At 40.4% G+C, this 20675-nt stretch overlaps 1 protein-coding gene across 1 annotated transcript in view; it reads left to right on the plus strand.

The window, feature by feature from the left end:
• LOC103175760 (inactive N-acetylated-alpha-linked acidic dipeptidase-like protein 2) overlaps positions 1–20675 on the plus strand; it is a 251184-nt gene that overhangs the window by 62972 nt on the left and 167537 nt on the right. Inside the window, exon 5 of the mRNA XM_042339243.1 lies at positions 17301–17844. Coding sequence (XP_042195177.1) covers positions 17309–17844 — 536 coding nt within the window. The 5' untranslated portion in view covers positions 17301–17308. The remainder of the gene's footprint in view (positions 1–17300; positions 17845–20675) is intronic.

Below are 20675 nucleotides of genomic sequence, written 5' to 3' on the forward strand. Positions count from 1 at the left end.
CACAAAAGCCCTGCAAACCAACACACTTCATTCCAAAAGTCATCGGATGTTTCCTTATAACAGAGAAACAAATAGAAATGTTGTATTGGTTTGACATGCAAGTTTTGCTGCACATTTGTGTAATATATCGGGCCAATTGTTTCATTGTTTAGGTGTGTACTAAGTGAAATAAGGAAATAGAGTAATGTTGCTTTAGGTTGCAGACAGGATTTCCCCACTGAAATGAAATGGTGCAGATCATGTGCAGCTTTAAAGTGATTCCTAGTAAAGGTATCAACCATGGTTACGCACTCTCTAGTCAAATATAGCTTAATCAATCTTGCTTCTTGTGTGTTGCAATTATTTTATAAAATATTCATTTTCTGCCCTATAATCATGGTGCCAGGTGGTGCAGAGGGTTTAAAGTGCTTATTGCTTCACGTTTGGCACATGGTTTTGGCTCATAGCCAGGCTAATGATACAGATGTCTTCCATCACTCCTGGCTGTGGTTGTTGCTGTGTTGAATTGGGGATAAATTGAATTACCCTACTCAAAACTGTCCTAAACAGGTCAACAAATGGGTCATCTCGCTCAAACACCGGCAGTCTTGAGAAATGAAACATCCACTATTGAGCCATAGGAGATATGATTTTGAAACATTATCAGGGGCATGAGAAATAGCTTCTCTCTCCACCTAATAGCAATGTCGCTGATATGTAATTATTTTATTGCCGGCACCGGGTGTTGGAAATGCCAATTGCTCATTTTAACATTTGTGGATGCAGTTGTTCGTAGAAGATAAGTGGTGGCAGATAATAAGTGCTCTACATACAATTTACCAATAATTCTCTGGCAATTTCTTGATAAATGGACAGTTATTATCACAAAATCACAAGAGCAGCTTGGGTGAAAAAATCTCATTGGCCACCTCTCTCACTTCATCCATCCAGGTGTCAAGCCTATTGTCTTTCCATTAAGAGTATTGAGCTGTTTCTTAAACGAGGCCCAACGTTCGGCTCTCTGCTCGTTCCTGATTATTCTCTGTGTCGTGAAATGCTTCTATCACCAACTGTTCTCTTGCATGAAAATTGTCACATCAAGGACACGGAGTGTATTGGATCTCTCCTGACAGCTCCTGGTAACACAAAGACAGACCAACCGTAGAAAGAAATGAAATAGTGTAGTTTAATCTCTACATTCAGATGACAATTGCACAACCTTTGTTCTTGCAATTTATGTCTACCTCTGAACCATTTGTTCTAGACTTTTGCCTTATAATCATTCTCTGTGTATTCATCAATGTCTTGATTTGCATTACATTTGCAAACGTTTGTCGCTGATGTGGGTCGTTTTGTAAAGCCCTTTGATTGAAACAGCATCATTAAAGTAGTGTTGGCAATATCTGACATTGCTATGAACTACATGAATACTTCACACGATATGCAGGAGGTTGCTGGAAACCTAGTTCTGTTCTTTGATTACCCTCCACGTACCAAAGGACAGGGGTAAAATGCACATCTGGGAAATGAAAGTAAGTGGGAGTCACATCATCTTTTCTCACTGTGCTTCATATAGTCATAACTTTATGACCTGCTGCCAGCCTTAGTCACAACATAGAGAGATTGTTTCATAAATCTGAGAGATGTGTAAGCAATTAATCATTATCTTAGTTTTCATCCCATTAACTAATTTGAAACTACGTGTAATGCTAAAACAGAATGTTTCAGTTATGTCTCAACAAACTAACTTAACGACTTGTGATATTTGTCAAAGCATTTTAGATAAAACAAAGAGAAGCATAAATTCGACCCTTATGTGGCTATGGTTGTTCTTTGTCATCTAAGGCTGGCAGATATTTCTTAACACAGAACAGAAATTGAATGCTGTCTTGTGAAGCACAGTTAAATTGTCTGAAATAGGCTTCTTTACCAGTGGAGAAATTCATGACAATGAATTAAAACCTGATGCCTGAACAAAACCTTCTTGAATCTGATGCATAAAGCAAGAGGATGCTGAGAGTTAATTTGAATCTTGATGCATCAACCACCAGAGCTGAATATACTACAGTGGGAATGAACTGCTTTCATTTGAAATGAGTTTTGCCACGGTTTAGTTGACTCACTCAGTGTCAGAGTTTCTATGTCATCTGTTAGTGGAAGATGCCAGCAGCATCTGAGGGGTGTGTATTACCGAGTGCTGCATTTGCTCATTAATAAATAAAACACACCTTGTAATAAGAGGCAGCTTACAATCCTTGTTTGTTCTGCCAAAATTTTGCTAAGCAAGATGGATGCAGGCTGGTGTTAAGAATTCTGTTTTGAAATGCTCATAATTAACGGCTCTGGTATACAGGGTTTGCATTATTTATGCCCTGTAAGGATGCACAGAGGCAATATAGCCTTGGAAGGAGAGAAGGCAAGAAAGAGTAATTGCCATAGACTCATAAAGTACCCAATTGCGTGGGTTGCCATGGCTATACAGGATCGTTTTCCCCAAGAAGGAGAGGTGGATTGTTCGGTGATGGGGGTTTGGGGGGGAATAAAAGGGGGAATTTTAAAACATCTGATCAGGAGGCCTATACTCTTATCAAAGAGCTGGTTTTGTTACATTGAGTTCAGTTCATTCTGAGATACTAAACCTTTGTTGATGGCAACTGCACATTGGACAGTACTTTTGTGTGGGTAGGAACCACTTTCAGCTGCAGAAAAAGATGCAGAAATGCTCATATGTGAAATAATTAGAAAGAGAATCACACACACTTCTGTCTCACTCCCCCACCCCCACCAACAAACCACACTCACACAGACACACACACAGACACACACACAGACACAAAAAAACTGCTTCAGCCTCGCAAGGGAACACATCAAAGGTCCAATGTGTTCAGCGTAACCATCGGCAAATGTCATTATTCTTTACTCTCATTTGAACAGCGTCATTGAGCCAAATGGACACCACTGGATTTGTTATGGTAGTGGAAAGTCTCAAGATCCTCCCACCAGGTATCCATTGAAGTCTTCCTCCCTGGTCTGCCTTATTAGAGAGAGCACTTTATTGAATAAAGTTGAGGACATATTAATGATGCATCAAAGTCAATTTCCTTTTGACAAACAAAGTAAATTTTAGAGGGTTTAGGTACATGACACATTAGGATTCCGTGATTTTTGTATAAAATGAAACACAAAAAAGGGCTGCCCTGAGGAGATATTAAAGCAATGCATCAAGACTTTGATTTGAAAATCAGTTCAAAAGAAAAAACAGACATCAGCGGTTAGAATAATAATAACCAAAATGGCCCAAAGCGTTTTACGAACAAAACGATTAGAAACTACGTGGTTTTTGTTATTACAGGCGAGTGGAGCAGTCCATCTGCACCAGTGAAGTCCTACAAACCAGAATGTGATGAATATAATAATAATAATAATCCTGGTATGTGAGATAGCATCTCATCATGTCTTCGCCACGTCTCAAAGTGCTTTACAGTATACAGTGTGAAGTGAATTGACTGTTTATTTTCTGCGTGAATAGCCAAAGAGGAGGAATAAACAAGGAGGAAAAACTCCTATTTCTTTCAAGTGAGACCGTGGCGAGCAGATGGGTGTGCATTCAATGTGAATAAAGTGCAAATAATATCACTCATGAAATTTGATGGTGACATTTGATACTTCCAATCCCCATACCATTTTGTTTTACTCTGCCAAATATACTGAAGCAAGTCTACAGGAGACCTAACAGGGTCTAAATCTTCTCCAGAGCAGCATTGGCAATTTTGTTTACTGTTACTGCTTAAGGAAACGTATTTGACATTTATTTTTCGTCACTTTGAAAAGACATCAATTTACCAATGGGAGGCTTGTGGACCGTAAAAAGAGATTATTGCTTCCACAGTGGAAACCTCGGTCACATTTATTGAATCCGGGTACAACAACAACAATTTGCACTTATAGATTGCCCTCCACGCGGGGTAGTGTCTCAGAGGGAAAGATTAACTTCTTAACCCTGGCTAGGGACAAGAAAACTGTGAATATTGAGACAAAACTACACACTGTCCATATTACAGTGTACTCTCGTAGAAATACTTCAAAAAAAATAATAATTTAGTCACTCAATCCACGACTGTTTGTGGGACGCTGCTGTGCGCAATTGGCTGCCGCGTTTCGCCCACAAATATACAGTCAATTCACTTTACGGTATATTCTGTGAAGCACTTTGAAACGACTTGAAGACATGAAAAGGCGCTGTATCAGATGCAAGGATTATAAGCTTCCACAGCCTTAGTATTTCGATGGGAAGGCCGCAAGCTAACAGCTCCCGTCAGCTGTACAAGCAGCAAAATGTCATCAGTGCCGGTGCATTTCATTATGCTCCGAGACGCCAGTAATTTTTATCTTGACTTTGCCCAACATCAGGAATGGTGAGTGATGGCAGATACCTTGCTCTGTACATAGTGACGTTTGCTGCAGAATTTTTGCTGTAAATGAGAGCGGGAGTTTTCTTTTAATGATTGAATAATTTATATATTTATATATTACATATTTACTATTTATAACGTGGGTGTTCAAACTGAACGATAGGAGCCTCAACATAAGTCATCAGCACAATATTCGAAATGAATTCATTGTACCTGAAACGCACTGATTTAGAATCCCCAGTAAAATGTTCATTTAGTTTTTACCCTGTGCGGTTTATAACCAGCTAAATTCAAACACAAATTTAAAGCGAATGGCAAAAATTATATAGTGCCAAGTTTAATTTGTATCATTATTATTATTATAATTATTATGTTTTGGGACATCCTCTCAATAGGAAAGACAATCGTATAAATGCAAATCGCATTATATATTTTGTATTAATTTTGAATGATTGCTTTCTCTACAACGACATTGTGACGTATCTGCTGGAATGGAGGAGACTATTCACTGCAGTGCGTCATTTGAGGTCGGTGACCTCTTAAAACGATGCTATTCGCCATCCCTTGAGGACAATATTTCTAAGGTCCAGTTTGGACATGTTTATGGCATTGCACAACTAACCAGAAAGACTGACTAACCGCATTGCCTGATAAGTTACTACCTTTAATTTTTCTTCACTTAAGAACATAAGAATTACTGGACGAAAGAAAACCAAGGTCCTTCCAGTTCACCTTCTACCCTCCTGGAAGTCGCTTGCACATGTCACGTCCCAAACGCAACCCATAAAGTTCTGCGGCTCCATATATAAAAAAAGTTAAAACAAAAATGTTTTCCTCTGCCCACTCTCTTGCAGTGCTTTGCAGGCTGTAATATGGCTCACTTATTTTTTTCTGCTTCTTCTTTTAAGTGGCAGCCTCATAATTTGAGTTTAAGTGAGTGTCTAAGTGGCGAGCTCAGGGGATTTTTATTCCCCCTAAAGCAGATACTGGAACATATTAAAATTGTCCTGTCAACCGCTAATTTCAAGTAACCTACTGTATTTGTCCTGGAAAACAACCTTTCTGTCGTTGAAACCTTTGCTGAAAGGACGTGTCACTACTCATCATGGGTGAAGTCTCAGTATTTACAAACTTAATAATTAAAATGTTAACCAAAGCCTTGGTTGAATTAATAAGGAATCATTGTACTTTAATGTGGAACTTGTGTATGGGGTGGAGGTGAAATTGGAGGCAGTTCGAACATTTATAATATTTCATATTTGCGGGAAGCATACAGCTTGGCAAAGAATTACCAACAATTGAAATTGCAGTTTACGCAATTTAGCTATTCCGTGGTCAGAATGACCTTTTTTTGTATCCTAACTGGAGCTGAAGAAAGAATGAGTCCTTTTATGAATCAACTTCGTGGGCTTTTGCTCAGAATATCTTTTTTTTAAAATGGGAGAAAAAAATAGGGAAATGATTCCTGAGTGTAACCAGTGCAGGTGCACACAGCATTTCCCCCTAAAAAAGAAGGGGAACGTAATGGCTATAGACTCGTTACCATGGACAATCCTGCCGTCTTGGATTGCATTTGTGTTTGCATTTCACTTTGCTCTTCAGCATTTCAACACACAAAGCCATTGTTTTCTGAAGCTTTCGGCCGATGTGATTCCGAGCAGATACGATAGTTAGCGCACTTTATTACGATGTCAGATCGCTTGTCAGGTGAGTCCCCATTGACCTGAGTTGGCTTCAGCCCTAGAGACGACTGGTTTCCGGCACAGCCAGTTTGCTCACTTGCAACAACAACAACTTCCACTCGGGCTTTTTGGAGTTTTGGAGTCCTTTAATTTGCGCACAGTGATGACAGCCAGGAAGTGAATGATCATTTTTGAATTCGTCTGAGAAATTGTTGGCCATGAACCTGGGCCAAACCCCCTTCTCTCCCCCCACCCCCCCAACCCCTGCATTGCATTGGAGTGTCGGCCTAGGTCAAATCCCCAACATGAGCCCACAGCTTTCGGACTCGGAGACGAGAGATGTTCCCAACGTAGCCAAGTCCAGCTTTGGTATCTGCCTGTGAACAAAATGTGAATCTGCAATAAAGCATGTTCTGTGCAAAGTTATATACGGGGTGGGAATTAGAAATTCGTACGGTGTTAAAGATTTGACATTGAATGTAATTGAAGAGCTTAGCTGTTTTGTGTTCATAAGCAATACCTGTCATCAGATATATGACAGTACTGTAAATGGGAGACCTTGGGGATATCTGAGTCGGCTGGTATTGGCATTCGGCTGCCCTGAAACTGCCAGACAAGCTTTGTTTTGACTTTGACCCTGAGATAATTAACGTGACTCGGAAGCCCTTTGCTTCCACACTTGTTGTTTAATGAGATGTTTGCATTGTCAGTCTGCTTCTGGCAGAAAACGCACACGGCCGGGTAAGGTTCTACCGCAGATAGACGTCGAGAAAGTTTCTAAATGAGCACACGTGTGTTAACCTCGGTGTGAATTTCTGTAAGGAAAAGTTGCACATCAATATCGGAGGTCATGTCAGAAAAGGCTCATGTGAATTGTTTTAGAACTCTTTCCTTTGGACCCGGGTCAAAATCCAGACCTTAGTTTAGACCAGGGTTGGCCAACCTGTGGCCCATGGCCAGAAGTGGCCCTCAAGGCCGTCAAGAAGACCGCACCCCCGCCCCCCCACCCCCCGTTCCCGAGCATTTGCATGAGTCTAGATAAGTCTGAGTTCAATCAGTGGTGTGTTTTCAGATGACCTATTTATGGCATAAGAAACTTTATTTTGTTGGACAGCCATAAACAGAAGCAAAGTGGCTGCAGCTTTGATAAACCTCTCAACTGCTAAGAGTTTGAAGATATTTTCCTTTGTTAACTTCCTTTTTGTCGTAGACATACTTTGATGGCTACAGAAAAAGTTAGATCCCAGTAGATATATAAAACGTAAAAGCTCCTCTTATTATCAAGCTTAGATGTTGAAACCTGCATTGAAACATAAAAGCATGAAGCTACAAAAGGTCATCCAATTGTCAGGCCGACATCTTTGTCAGACCATATACAATTTGCAATGCCACATGAACTCTCCAACTTATTTAATCAATTGAGGAAGGCAAACAACCTGTCAAACAGCTGCAAGAAAAGAGACCGCATGGTATGTAAACAAAATGACAAGATTAGTTTGGACGAAGAAGGTTCCTACAGCCCATTTGATCTCAACGCTCTTGAATACCTACCCTGCAATCTTCCCATCACGGTACTTTTTTTTTTTAAAAATGAGCCTGTAACCTGGCCTCAACCAACCTTTCTAGCAACTTGTTCTGGTTTTTAATTTCTGTTTGGCTAAAGAAAAACACGTTGGTGTCTGTTTCTGGGCATTATTCTCACTCCACTATCAAATGAGAATTCCAGATGGCCCTACTCTTGTTGGGAAACACCGTAAAGCATGAATGTATCATTCACAATCTATTTGACAAAGGGAATGGAATATTGAAGAGACTAGCAGTTGTGTGAGATTAGATTAAATCACTCCTGTGGAAAAAAAGTATAAATTTCACCTGGGTCGAGCTTTATACTATTTATGTAGCATTTTACAGTTTCTAGAATTTGCCAAGATATATTCTCTGGATCATTTTAGCATCAGTCTAAATGTAGATGCATTGTTGAATTTTATTTTAGAGGCTGGGTTTATACTGAGTGATGAAAGTAGTAGATTTGGAGCCTTGCACTAAACTCTGAACTGCACTGGTCAAGGCTCAGCACTTTGATTGTAACCTGTGTTCATTTTTCAAATAGTACAACAAATTCTAATAGCGTTTTTGAACCGAGATGTTATGATTCTATTACAGTTTACGATACGCCGCTGTGTTTTTTTATGGAGTAAAATGTTCCATTAGAAGTGTTGAGAGTTCTGTAGTCATCTTGTTAGGGGAATTAGCTCAGGTAAGCAACAATAGTGGTTAGATATGGGGTAAGTTTCAACCACAAAACACACGGTCAATTCACTTTACAGTATATTCTGTGAAGCGCTTTGAGACGTCTTGAACACGTGATAAGGCACTACATCAAATGCAAGGATTATGTTTGTTAAGTCTGTTTTACTGCTGAACTTCAGTGCAACAATTCCAGTTACTGTCACAAAGAATTCCAGTAGATCTATCAAATGCAACTAGTTCCTGATAAATTCATGCTTGCTATTGCTTATGTACATTTATGTTGCGATTTCATAAATATTTCCTTGAGCCACTTAAGAATAATAAATAATGATTAATAATGCATTTTCTATCTGTGTTCATTTGAAGCCTTGCATTAGGAATGACACATTCTCAGTAACACAGAATTTTTGCCCAATCAGCATTGCCTTGGATATCTAAACCAAATTTGTGTTTATTATTTATACCCCAAAAGATCTTTATAAAACACTGTTGGAATCTGAAAATCAAAGTCTGCTTTGTACTAAACCAACAAATTTGCACTTCTGTTGCAATGGATTATTTCATTGCAAAAACTAATCAAGGTACTTAGAGCCTTGACATTATACCAAATAAACAATGCAAGACATTAAAAAAAAGTGCTGCAACTGAATATATAATGAGAAGGAGACTGCTCTGAGGTAGAATTCGTGACTGACCTTTTATAAAATTGCAAGTTTTTTTTCCCCATCTGCGGAAGCTTTGAATTCCCCCCCCCACACACACCCCAACCACGGCTGCTTTTACTAAATACACTGAATTCCTTGAACTCTGCCGAATGCATTGTCAGAAAGGACATTGCCTTCATACGGTGACATTTGGAATGCTCCCTGTGTCTCTTTAGCTTTATCTTCAGCCCTGCAGAATACAGAATGATTTTAATTTGCTGAAGCGTTCTGGCTGGTGTTTGCAGTACTTTCTGTACTCATTGTTGATGTGCAGTTTTATTCATGAATAAATTGTGCTCATTAAGAAAGGTAAGCCAGATGCCTCAGAAAACCATTGGACTCGCTTCACCGCTAAACTGGAGAGAAATTGCAGTCTGGTGAAACTCCACAGTTCAAAAGAATGCATATCAAGGCTCAGTTCCTCCAAAATCAATTTTTAATGGTTTTGAACCATTTGGGGTTTCTCTGCAAGAGCCTTTAGCACTTATTAGTTAAACAAATTTTAGGTTTTGTTTAATCCCAGTAATTAACCTCTTTTTTTTACTATTTTGGAAAACATTTTTTTTATTGAGGTGGCAGGGGAGTTTGAAATGCAGCATTAGTTTGAAAAGAAATTCAGGGAATTAATGCTGTGCCTGTGATTTGGAATTTAATCAATCCCAAATAATGACCCGGTGACATTAGGAAAGTAATTCCATGTATTGTTGCCTCTTTCTGTGGTGTAATGTTTACCTAGCAGTAAGTATGAACCCACTTGTTAGTTGATTGGCGGATCGCTTTTCTAGGGGTAATAATCCCTTGAAAACCAACATAAAAATACATTTGGTCACTCAATCCACAACTATTTGTGGGACACTGCTGTGCGCAATTGGCTGCCGTGCTTTGCCCACGAAGATTTGCCCACAGTCACTACACTTTACAGCATATTCTGTGAAGCGCTTTGAGACGCGAAGACGTGATAAGGCTGTTCAGAGCATGTGGGGTGAATGGGGCCACACAGTTGAGACTTAAACTCGTTCTTTTTTAAATGGACTCAAAGGTTTCACTCAGGAATGTGACAAACCGAATAGCCCACATTATGTCTTGGGGTCAGGTGGAATTCATGTCCTGGGGATCTGTTTCACTACTTGTGAAATGTTACACTAATTCAGTTCAGGCAGAACTCTAAAAATGCATCAACTTTATTAGTAAATGTTGGAATTGAAATTCATTTAACAAAGTACACACTTTCTGTGTGGTTGGAGTTTTATAATTGGAGGACCTGAAATTTTCCACTGACCTGTAATTTGCAATTTATAAAACATGTCCCATAATCTTTTGGCAGTTGTCTAGAGTACATGGTGTTAGTGTCCCATCAGAACTGTCTGGCAATTACTCAAATATTTGTGGCTTTGTGACTTTTATCTGCTTTACCCACTGTCAGTCCTACTGATTGACAGATGACTACCAATACACTCATTCAGAACATGTCCAATGTCTCTTTTGACAGCGTAATGAAATACCAGATTATTGTGCGCACAAACTGTGGGCATTTTCAGATTGAGTGATTTTGCTGGAGGGCGAAAAGAGATTGAAATCTGGATGAATTTTGACATTTGTTGTGTATACTTTAGGTGTGTCATTTGATCGATGTGCTGCAGCCACAGTGGAAGATGGTTTTATTCTCAGAAAAATGAAAAGCTCAGTTTGCTGTAATCCGAATGGAAAGAAAGAAGTCCTTTGTACCAGATACTAGTTAACTGTTTTTTATCACCCATTTGCATTGCGACACTGGAGGAGAATTGCATTTCATCACAACAATCATTCCAAGTGACCGTGCTTAGCTTTACAACAACAAGATACAACAAGATTGCATTTATAGAGCGCCTTTCACATCGGGAGGACGTCCCAAGGCGCTTTATCAACGTTTAAGATGTTTTAAATCCATGTTATGCACACCAATTATATTATTGGAGAAAAACTCAAAAGGTTCTTGACGAGCTTCTTGTGAAATTCACCTCCCAAGCGAGAGGAACTGGGTTCGATTACTGGGCGGGACGAAACCTTGGGCAAGTTTCCTTACTCCAAACGTCTCTGTTTACCTAGCATTAAGTCCATCAACAAGCAGATTTTGTCCACAAAATATACAGTCAATTCACTTCACAGTATATTCTGTGAAGCATTGTGAGACGTCTCGAAGACCTGATAAGGCGCTGTATCAAATGCCAAAGATTATTATTACATGAAATTACATATTACCAGAACAAAATAGAACCAGAGACGTGGCCTGCGATTGAAGGGGGGTAAACTCAGAACACATCCGCAGAAACACTGCTTCAGTGAGCGAGTGGTGAACGTATGGAACAGGTCCCTAAGGAGATGGTGGAATCAGAAAGTGTTGATTCTTTCAAGAATAAATTAGATAGATTTCTATTATGAAATAATATCTGGGGATACAGTATATAGTTTGGGACATGACACATCAAGCAACTGCCAGGATGGCGGAATTCAAACTAGATGGACCCTGGTCTACTTTCGCCAGCGAGTTCTTACGCTCTTATGTTACAAAACTTGGTCCAATGCATTTTTACTAAAACGTTAAGTGTTATTGTAAGAAAGTAAATTGTGAACTGTTTTACTTTATTTCTATCATAGATACGATTTTCTATTTACTTTGACAGGTTGCATTTTATTTAATGATTCTTGATGAACCTGATGCCATTTTCACTTTCAAAGGAGCTCTTTTCCTTTCAGAAGATTTCTGTGCATTTCCTTATCCCTTTATTTGCACATGTTGTCCAAATGGGATGAATAAATGAGACAGAAGAAATTAAATTAGACTGTGTGAGAGGACGTTGTTGGTTTTTGGTTATAACCATTTTATTACCCAATTTAAATGCCTTATTTTATTGTTACAGTGAAAGTTCTAAGCGCTGTGAGACACTGCCCTGCGTGGAGGGCGCTATATAAGTGCAAGTTGTTGTTGTTATAAGAGGCAACTGTTTTGTAAATTTGCCAAGAATGGTGTTTGTGCTTAAACAGCCGCTGGTCAATGCAGTGATGTGGAGCAAGTGTAAATCAGACTCCTTGCTCCACAACTGCTTCTAGTGGTTTAAACAAGGTATAACTAAGGCATAAAAGTAGTGCATGATGAGGGAGGGACGTTTAGAGGTTGGAGACTGGAAACACGGCTTTGTTACTAAACATAGAAGTAAATCTTTCCACGTTGCCATGGAATTTCATCTGTAGTGCATTCATAAGCAAGATTGTAAAACTGCTATAATAATAATATAATAATAATAACTATCCATGTCTTTGATACAGCACCTTATCACATCTTCGAGGTGTCTCCAAGCGCTTCACAGAATATACTGCAAAGCGAGTTGACTGCATATTTTGTGGGCGAAACGCGGCAGCCAATTGCACACAGCAGCGTCCCACAAACAGTCGTGGATTGAGTGACCAAATTATTGTTATTTATTGGATTTTTTTTATTGGATTATTACCACCGGAAAAGCCATCCGCCAATCGACTAACAACCGGGTTCCTACTTACTGCTGGTAAACAGAAGCGTGAGGATTAAGGAAACTCGCTGAACATTTCGCCCTGCTTGGGAATCAAACCCAAGTCCTCTCGCTTGCGAGGCGAGTGCTCTAACCAATGTTCTAGAGGACTCCACACCTCATCTGATGGATGGTATGCTCAGCAATGGAGCGCTGCATTGGTGTGTCAGCTTAGACTGTGAGCTCACAGTCCTTGTGTGAGGCTTGAACCTGCAACTTTCTGACTCAGAGGTGAGTTACCAGCTGAGCCACGCTGACATTGCCATATCCAACAGCATTTGTTTATCCAAGGCTTTGTGGGTCCATTTTAATCTATTGTAAGCATCTGCGGTGCATTTTCACTGTACAGAAACCGTTGCTATGGCTGTCTGGCCTCAACACGTCCTCTTGTATTTGTCTTGAACACTTTGTACCATAAAAACATTGTGTACACAGAGAGCCATCAGGAAATCAGTTGCTTTTTAAAAAAATTCCTAGGATATTTGCATTTTAAGATAACGCCTTGTTTACTCTAAAAAGTTTGGTTGGAATCATTATTTACCACCTCATTTCCATTTAATGTTGACACTACAAGTTAATTGCAGAATACATTACCATGTTTACAGAGGTCCCGTGCTAAATCATGCAGCCCGCAGTGGACATTAGTACAGTTAACTGCTTATTTGCCATTCACGCAATTATTCTCTGCATCTCCTGTTATTGGTAGCATCCATGCATTTACAATTCCCCCTCTACCACTTTTCACAAAATTCTTTCTGAATGATAAAGTAGAACAAATGTATTTTTTAACAAGCCGCCTGAATGATCAGCTTCAACAACAAGTGATATTTACACAGCGCCTTTCACCTCAGGAGGACTTCCCTGGACAGTCAGGGCTTTGGACCCGAGTTGGGGGTTGGGATCGGGGTGGGGGAAGGGCAGGGAGAGTAGTGGTTGGAGGGTGGCCGAATGGATGGTCCAAGAGGAGGGGGCTTGAGATGTGCTTTGAAGGAGGCAAAGGAGGGAGTGAGGTGAAGGGACTGTGGGATGGAGTTCCAAAGGGTGGAGACAGAGAAGCTGAAGGCCCGACCACCAGGCAGAGAAGGAACAAGATTTTTTGCCAAACTTGGTGGGAGTCATTGGGAGGCAAACTCGGTGGGAGGATAGAATATTTCTATCTTTTCTTTTTGCTGACCCTGTAGAAGTTCTTAAATGTCAAAGGCATTTACGAAACTGTGTTGTTCTGGTAGGAATATGCTGGATCTGGGCTGGAGGCCATTTTCTACTGATTGGAGAACAAAGAGCACTGTCAGCAGGAATTTTTGGCTTTGCTAACGCACATTCTTGTTGGGTAAACTGGGCCAACATTTCAGGCTTTAAAGCTTGGGAGAGCCCACTATTTTTTCACAATAGCCACGCTCTTGCACTTGTTAATTGTAGATCACAACTGTTGCGAGAATCATTTGCCACAAATTAAGGAAAATGAAGTCAGCAGTAAGCAGCTGTCATATTTGTTGGGAGGTCCTATTTGTAGGCTGGGATTTTCTGGTTTTCAAGGTAAAAACTCTTAAAGGCAATGACCCATTAAATGTTCCAATTCTGTTCAGCTGTGATCATTTTTCCTCTTATTTTTTCTCTTGTTGTCTGCGTCTCAATGAGAATGTTTTCCTAAATACCAAAAGAAAAGGAAACTCTCTGTGATTTTTTTTTGACACTTGATAGTTTAAAATAAATCCATTCAAAGCCACAACCATCCAATAAAGATTTAAAGTAAAGCAGCCTGGATAGAACAGCTACACAGCTCCAGCCTAAATAGCTCAAGGTCATGTTTGCAATATACGGATTCTGCAAAAGCAGAAATGCCCATTGGAACACATTTCATATTCAAATAATAATAATAATAATCCTTGCATTTGATATAGTGACTTATCATGTCTTCGAGACGTCTAAAAGCCCTTCACAGGATATACTGTAAAGTGAACTGACAGTATTTTTGGGGTGAAACGCGGCAGCCAATTGCGCTCAGCAGTGTCCCGCGAAAATCTCGTGAATTGAGTTAACAGTTTATTTCTTTATTTTCTTCCTTGAAAATCAATCTACCAATCAACTAACAACCAGGTTCCTACTTACTGCTAGAGGAGTAACATGCCTAAGGTTTTGCCCCACCTGGGAATTGAACCCAGGTCCTTGCCCCCTCCCTTGCCTGCTTTAAGACCCATCTCAAGACCCTCCTCTTCGACCGTGCCTTTGTTCACCCTCCTTCACCCCCTGCTCTCCACCCGTCCCGATCCCGAGCCCCAGCTCAGGTCTGAAACACTAATTGTCCAGCGCCTTAGGAAGTCCTCCCAATGCTATACAAGTCTAGTTTTGTTTTTGCTGTCGTTGTTGTCCTCTCGCTTGCTACAGGGCTCCACAAGCACTTTGCTGCGGGACACCTCATTAACTTAAACATATTGGTAAGTTTATTCCCAATTCTGCTATTTAGTTGGCATTTGATGGTTGTTTTTTCTCAAAGCCTCTGACGGTGTTTAATGGACAATACAGTGCTGTACTTGTAAGAAGCAGATTTGATTAGTAAATAGTTTGGCTCATAGGAATGTGACATATCTTCTTTGCGGTGTGCAGGTAAAAGTTTACGAGAAGCTGCATAACTGGAATCTCAACCACCACCGAAGCTTAAATGTGTGAGGTGTTGATGTGCCAGTTTTGTTCTCGCTACATGGAAGGGATTTGATTCGGCGACTCTTGAGAGGAATTGCTGGAAAGCAAAGAGTGCCATTCACTCATACCTATTAAGTGACTGGATCTTGCTGCTCTTCTGGTTTAGGAGGACACATGTACAGATAAGACGGGGGCGCAAGGAATTATATGGGAGCGAGATAACGAAATGAGCAGAAAATTTGCTTTGTTTTTATCATTGTCTGTGGGCTTGCCACAGTCAATTACCGTTTCTCATGCTACTTTTAATCTATAATTGTTACCAAACTACCACTATTCCTGGCAGAAATGAGCAAATCCTGTGTCTTGGGATCTGTACACACAATGGGATATGCATCACTAGAATGCCTGTTGCAAATGTAGGAAATTTTGTCTCAAGTACCTGAGAAAATTGGCACAGGGTTGTTCAATGCATCAAAGGGATATTAAAGCGGATCTGAGACAAACATTACTTCTTTGAATCGGAATAATGTATGCTTAGCATTTGTCATTGAAACGATCAAAGACTTTGAACCTGCACGTACCAGTTTTGGATTGTGTAGGTGTGAGCTGCAATAAAAGATTCCAGCTGTGTGTTCTGCTTTGAATGGTGGAGCAATCAGATAGTTATTAAGAGGTCCGGGCTTTCTCTTGAAATCAATCGACCACCAGTTATTGTGGGAACATTAAATGCTTGAACTTTGCGGTGGATCACTGCCAAGTGCTCATTTTGCTGATGGTTAACATACTGACAACACGTTGCTGGGATGTTAACATCAAGGTTTGCAGTGCAGTAAGGACCAGGAAATATGTTGGTACAAGTTCATTTGCTTCATTGACAGCACGTCCTGACTGACAACCTTCAGCACTTGGTCAGTAATCACATCCGATTCCTACTCCACCTTTATTAATAGACACCTCGTTAGTTTTCGGGTGGACCATTTTACTGCTCTCTATGTAGTGCAGTAACTTGCATTACTGGCTGTTCCATGGCATTGACAGGATTATATTAACATTGCTGGCAACCTCTGGAGGTGTGAGAACTGCAATCAGGTCTTCAGCTCTTCCATCTCTGAAGCTGTTTAAAAATCCAGTAATTCAGGCTATTTCAGCCCACATTTAAATCCTCAATTCATTATAGCCCACTTTAATAGCTCCTGGATGAGTAGTAGAGGGTAGAGTTATAAAGATGGGACAGACCAGTGAATTATTTTTCCAAATGCAGTACCATTACTGATTCATTGGGTATTAATACTGTGTTGCATCTGAAACCTGTAATGTACTGTGAGGTGCCTGAGTATGTGTATGTGTGTATTAAACAATGAAAGCTGTTTGATTGAGATAGAAGACTACAATTTAATCCAGAGGTGCAGGCGATGGATTTCAATCATCTCAATCCAGATGTTAGGATACAGTTTTGAACCCACTTGATGGAATTTTATTCATTTATCAAGTATGCGTTCGTGTTTTTAAAGTTGAATCCAGTCTTTCAGAACCAGTGCTATGATGAACTTGAGAAGCCTTTGCCTCCTTTTTAACGGCATCACAAAGTACCATTGCCATCAAATGCACCGCTTTATATCACAGGGAAAATCGATGTTTGGAATCTATTATTGTAGAATAAAGTCTTCTTTTGGATGCAGTTGTGACGGTAATAGAGAGAGATGGTAATGCATATTAAGCAGTGTAAGCATCTTTGTATTTCAAATCAGGCTGGAGGGTGAGAGAAGTTATCGCTCTGTGTTTCATGAGCACTGTTCCTTCCTTCTCGTTTGAGAATTTTAATTTAAGAAAAAGCACTTCAGCTTGTATTTGTCTCAGAGTGCTTTATTTTATTACACGCCTGGGAAAGATGTCTATGATCTACAAATTTATAAAACAGTGCAAAGCGCTCTGACACTCACCCTCACGTGAAGGGTGCTATATAAATGTAAGTTGTTGTTGTTGTTACAGGCTGTTACATGGTAAACATTTAACTTGGTAACTGATTCAGTTGGCCACTGAAAACGTATCGAATAATTTTAATTTCCTTTTGGTCTTAATCTTTGCCAATAGGTGACGAAATGGCCTATCGGAAAGTGGATCAGAAATTTTCACTGCGCACCCACGATGTGGAGCCTGACGAACTTCCGATTGCTTCTCTGGAGTTGGAGTGGGACATGGAGAAGGAGCTGGAGGAGAGTGCGTTTGATGACTTTGGACTGGAGGATTCGAGCCAACCCCATGTGAGCAACTCCACTCAGAATACCGATCTCGACATGGAATTTATCCAACCTTCTACATCCCCTCGGGGCAGGTTCGAACGTCTTCAAGAGGAAGCCAGTTACCACACAGCACATCATCTGAGACAAGGACCAAACCATCAACCCAGCAGCTTTTATAAGAAAGCCAAACTCTTTACTGCAGCAATTGCAATATTTATATGTGGTCTTCTGATCGGTTACTATGGACGTAAAGTTAGTACAATGAAAAAGTTGCCAAATAATGGAACAGCACCGAGTCCGACTCCATCTACAAGCACTGTTCCACCTGATGACAACACTGTCCTCCAGGAAATTGTTCAGGAAATCGGAGCTGAGAGCATCAAAATACTTTTCAGGTTAGTGAAATTGCAATACAATTCAATACAATGACAACCTATGTGTGGTCTTTGCTGGTTAGACTCCAGCAGTTACCCCAACGCACACTCTGGGGTCCCCAAGCCTCGGCACTTGCCAATCTGCGCCTAATACTCTCTGGAATTAGGTAAACAGAATGCGTCCCTCCAGGGGGGGAGAGAGAGAGAGAGTGAGCGCATTCCATTCCAACAATCTCTCTCTGGGATTTCCATGTGTGTGTGGGTTACATGCAAACCTCAGCTTGGTTTGGAGACTCTTAAACAACGGTGATGGGTTTCCACATGTGTCAGACACCCGGCTGAACAAAAAAACAACAAAAAAAACAATACATTTACATTTATATAGCGCTTTCCACATTGGGAGGGTATCCCAAGGTGCAAAACAGTCAGTTTTAAGATTGCCTTGTTACATTTCCTTGGACTATTGTCCCCCATTGATTTAAAAAAAACTTTTGGTTTTTAATTCTCTTATCCTTGTCATCCTGAAATAATATTATCTGATTTATCTTCTTTACTTATCTGTAAGTTATATTCTATAGGACATTTTTATACAGATGTAGTACATAATGTGCATATATACACTGTGTGTGTGTAGGTGTGTGTGTGAGTGAGTGTAGGTGTAGGTGTGTGTGTGTAGGTGTGTGTGTGTGGGTGTGTGTGATTGTGTATAATTGCTCATTTTGACCATATGTAAGACATATTCAGGAATAAGCAATCGATCTTAAAATTGTTAAGGCAACAGCTAATTTTCAGAGAGTAGAGAAACAGAAGCTCGGAACCTCAACACGTGCCTTATCACAACAACAGGTTACAGAAGGGGAAGCACTGAAGGCTGAAGTATGATTAATTGATGCCGGTGACATGACTGCAAAACGTACATGTCACAACAGCTCTTTGTCAAGGGATGCAAAGCTTCATGACGAGGGGAAGCACCTCTTTGCTGGCAGGTCCACGCTCATTTACAAAGTAAACAAATCATAGGTTCAAAACACTTTGTGCTGAGTCAGACACTCGCTTGCTTCACTTGGTCTGTAAATGGGGGAAGCACACAAGCAGAAAAGACCTTTGTGGTCCATCTAGCCGGTGCCATTAATGGGGGAACAATAATGCAGCATTACACCATTGTAGCTCTCTCACTGATCGATCGATTATTTCTTTGCTCCATCGCTCTTGAATTTGCTAACGGTTTCTGCCTCCACCTCCTCCCTAGATAGTGTCTGCTCTACATTTTCACCAAGCTTTTATAGTCGGACGTTAGAATCAATGTGTCTTTATTTTGAAGCAAATTCCTAAAGAACCGAATACCTTTTAATACCTTTAAAAGGTTATTATACCGAACCTTTTAATGCTGCAATGTTCTACTATCATCGTATCTGTTGTGCACATTCCTCAGTGGATTTCCTTACATCTCGCACAAAATAATCACCAGCGCTATTCAATATGAGATATCTTATGTTAGAAATATACTTTTCTCAGGTTCCACATTTTCTCTCAAGACGTGACAAACAATACAATTTACATGAATACAGTGTCTTTCACCTCAGGCAGATGTCTCAAAGCGCTTCACACAGCACCCGAGCTGTCGTGGGGGGTGAAGAGGGGAACTGAGACGGGTGGGGAAGGGAAGATGACCAAAACCATGGTTGAAGAAGTCATCTTAAAGCAGGCTTTAAAAGTGTGTGTGTGGGGCGGGGGTTCGGGGGTTGGGGGGGGGAGGGGGTGGGCGCAGGAGGCGAAGTGAAGAGACTCTGGGATGGAGTTCCAGAGAGTGTGTCATTTTTTTTTGTGTGGTGTTTAAGCTCTGAGCTGCCAAACATATCCTGTCACCTTCTGTGAGTGATCAGAGATGTTCCTATCTTCTTTTGTACAGTACATTCTGTGCTATGTGACTTTGTGCCTCCCAGTCCTGCACAGAATTTTGATTGCAAGTCATATATCTCCACATAGAACAAACGCTCTGTGGAATTTTTTTTAGTAGAATAGAAGAGCACAACTCCTGGCTGGAGTCACCTGCAGGGCATCGCAAACCTAAGCAGCAATCACATCTCCTTGGTTGAATAGTGCATTATGTATTATGTCGTATTACACGATTCCAGGGGTTTGGCAGTCGAACAGACTTGTCTCGTGAGTCAGGGCCTGACTGGTATAATTCCATCCCCATACCCCCCGACCCCATCCTTCCCTCCAACAAATCACTCGTTCCTTTTCTCACACCACTTCTTGTTAAAAGGCCATGTGGAGCCAGGGGCCTCCAACTTGTTTTATCCATAAAGTACTGGAATAATGATTAGTGAACCACAGAAAACATGGCAGAAGTAATTCCATCAATGGAATCTCCAACTGACTAACTCAGTCAATCAATATCCTCCAACCAACTGCTTACATTAAACTGTTCATTTCCCAAGTAGCCAACCGTGCATACGGCTGTTCATATCTGGTACTTTTGCTTATTTGGTAGATTTCTTTTCAACAATTCTTGGATTTCATATAGCACCTTATCTTCACTTCAAGATGTCTCAAAGCGCTTCGCAGAACATACTATAAAGTGTAGTGACTGTATATTTTGTGGGTAAAACGGGGCAGCCAATTGTGCACGGCAGCGTCCCACAAACAGTTGTGGATTGAGAGACCAAATTAATATTATTATTAATATTATTTTGCTCTCTTTGAGCTTTGCTTTCCTAAAGTACACAATTGCCATTATTTGATTTTGTCCGTACTCATGGTGTGTCTAACAAACTGCCATTTTAAAGGATAAATAGTATGCAAATTTAGATTAAAAATAAGATTTTTTTATACTTGCTGTAGAAAAG

The sequence above is a fragment of the Callorhinchus milii genome, unplaced genomic scaffold (genome assembly GCF_018977255.1).
Source record: "Callorhinchus milii isolate IMCB2004 unplaced genomic scaffold, IMCB_Cmil_1.0 Scaffold11, whole genome shotgun sequence".
In the NCBI taxonomy this organism is placed as follows: Eukaryota; Metazoa; Chordata; class Chondrichthyes; order Chimaeriformes; family Callorhinchidae; genus Callorhinchus; species Callorhinchus milii.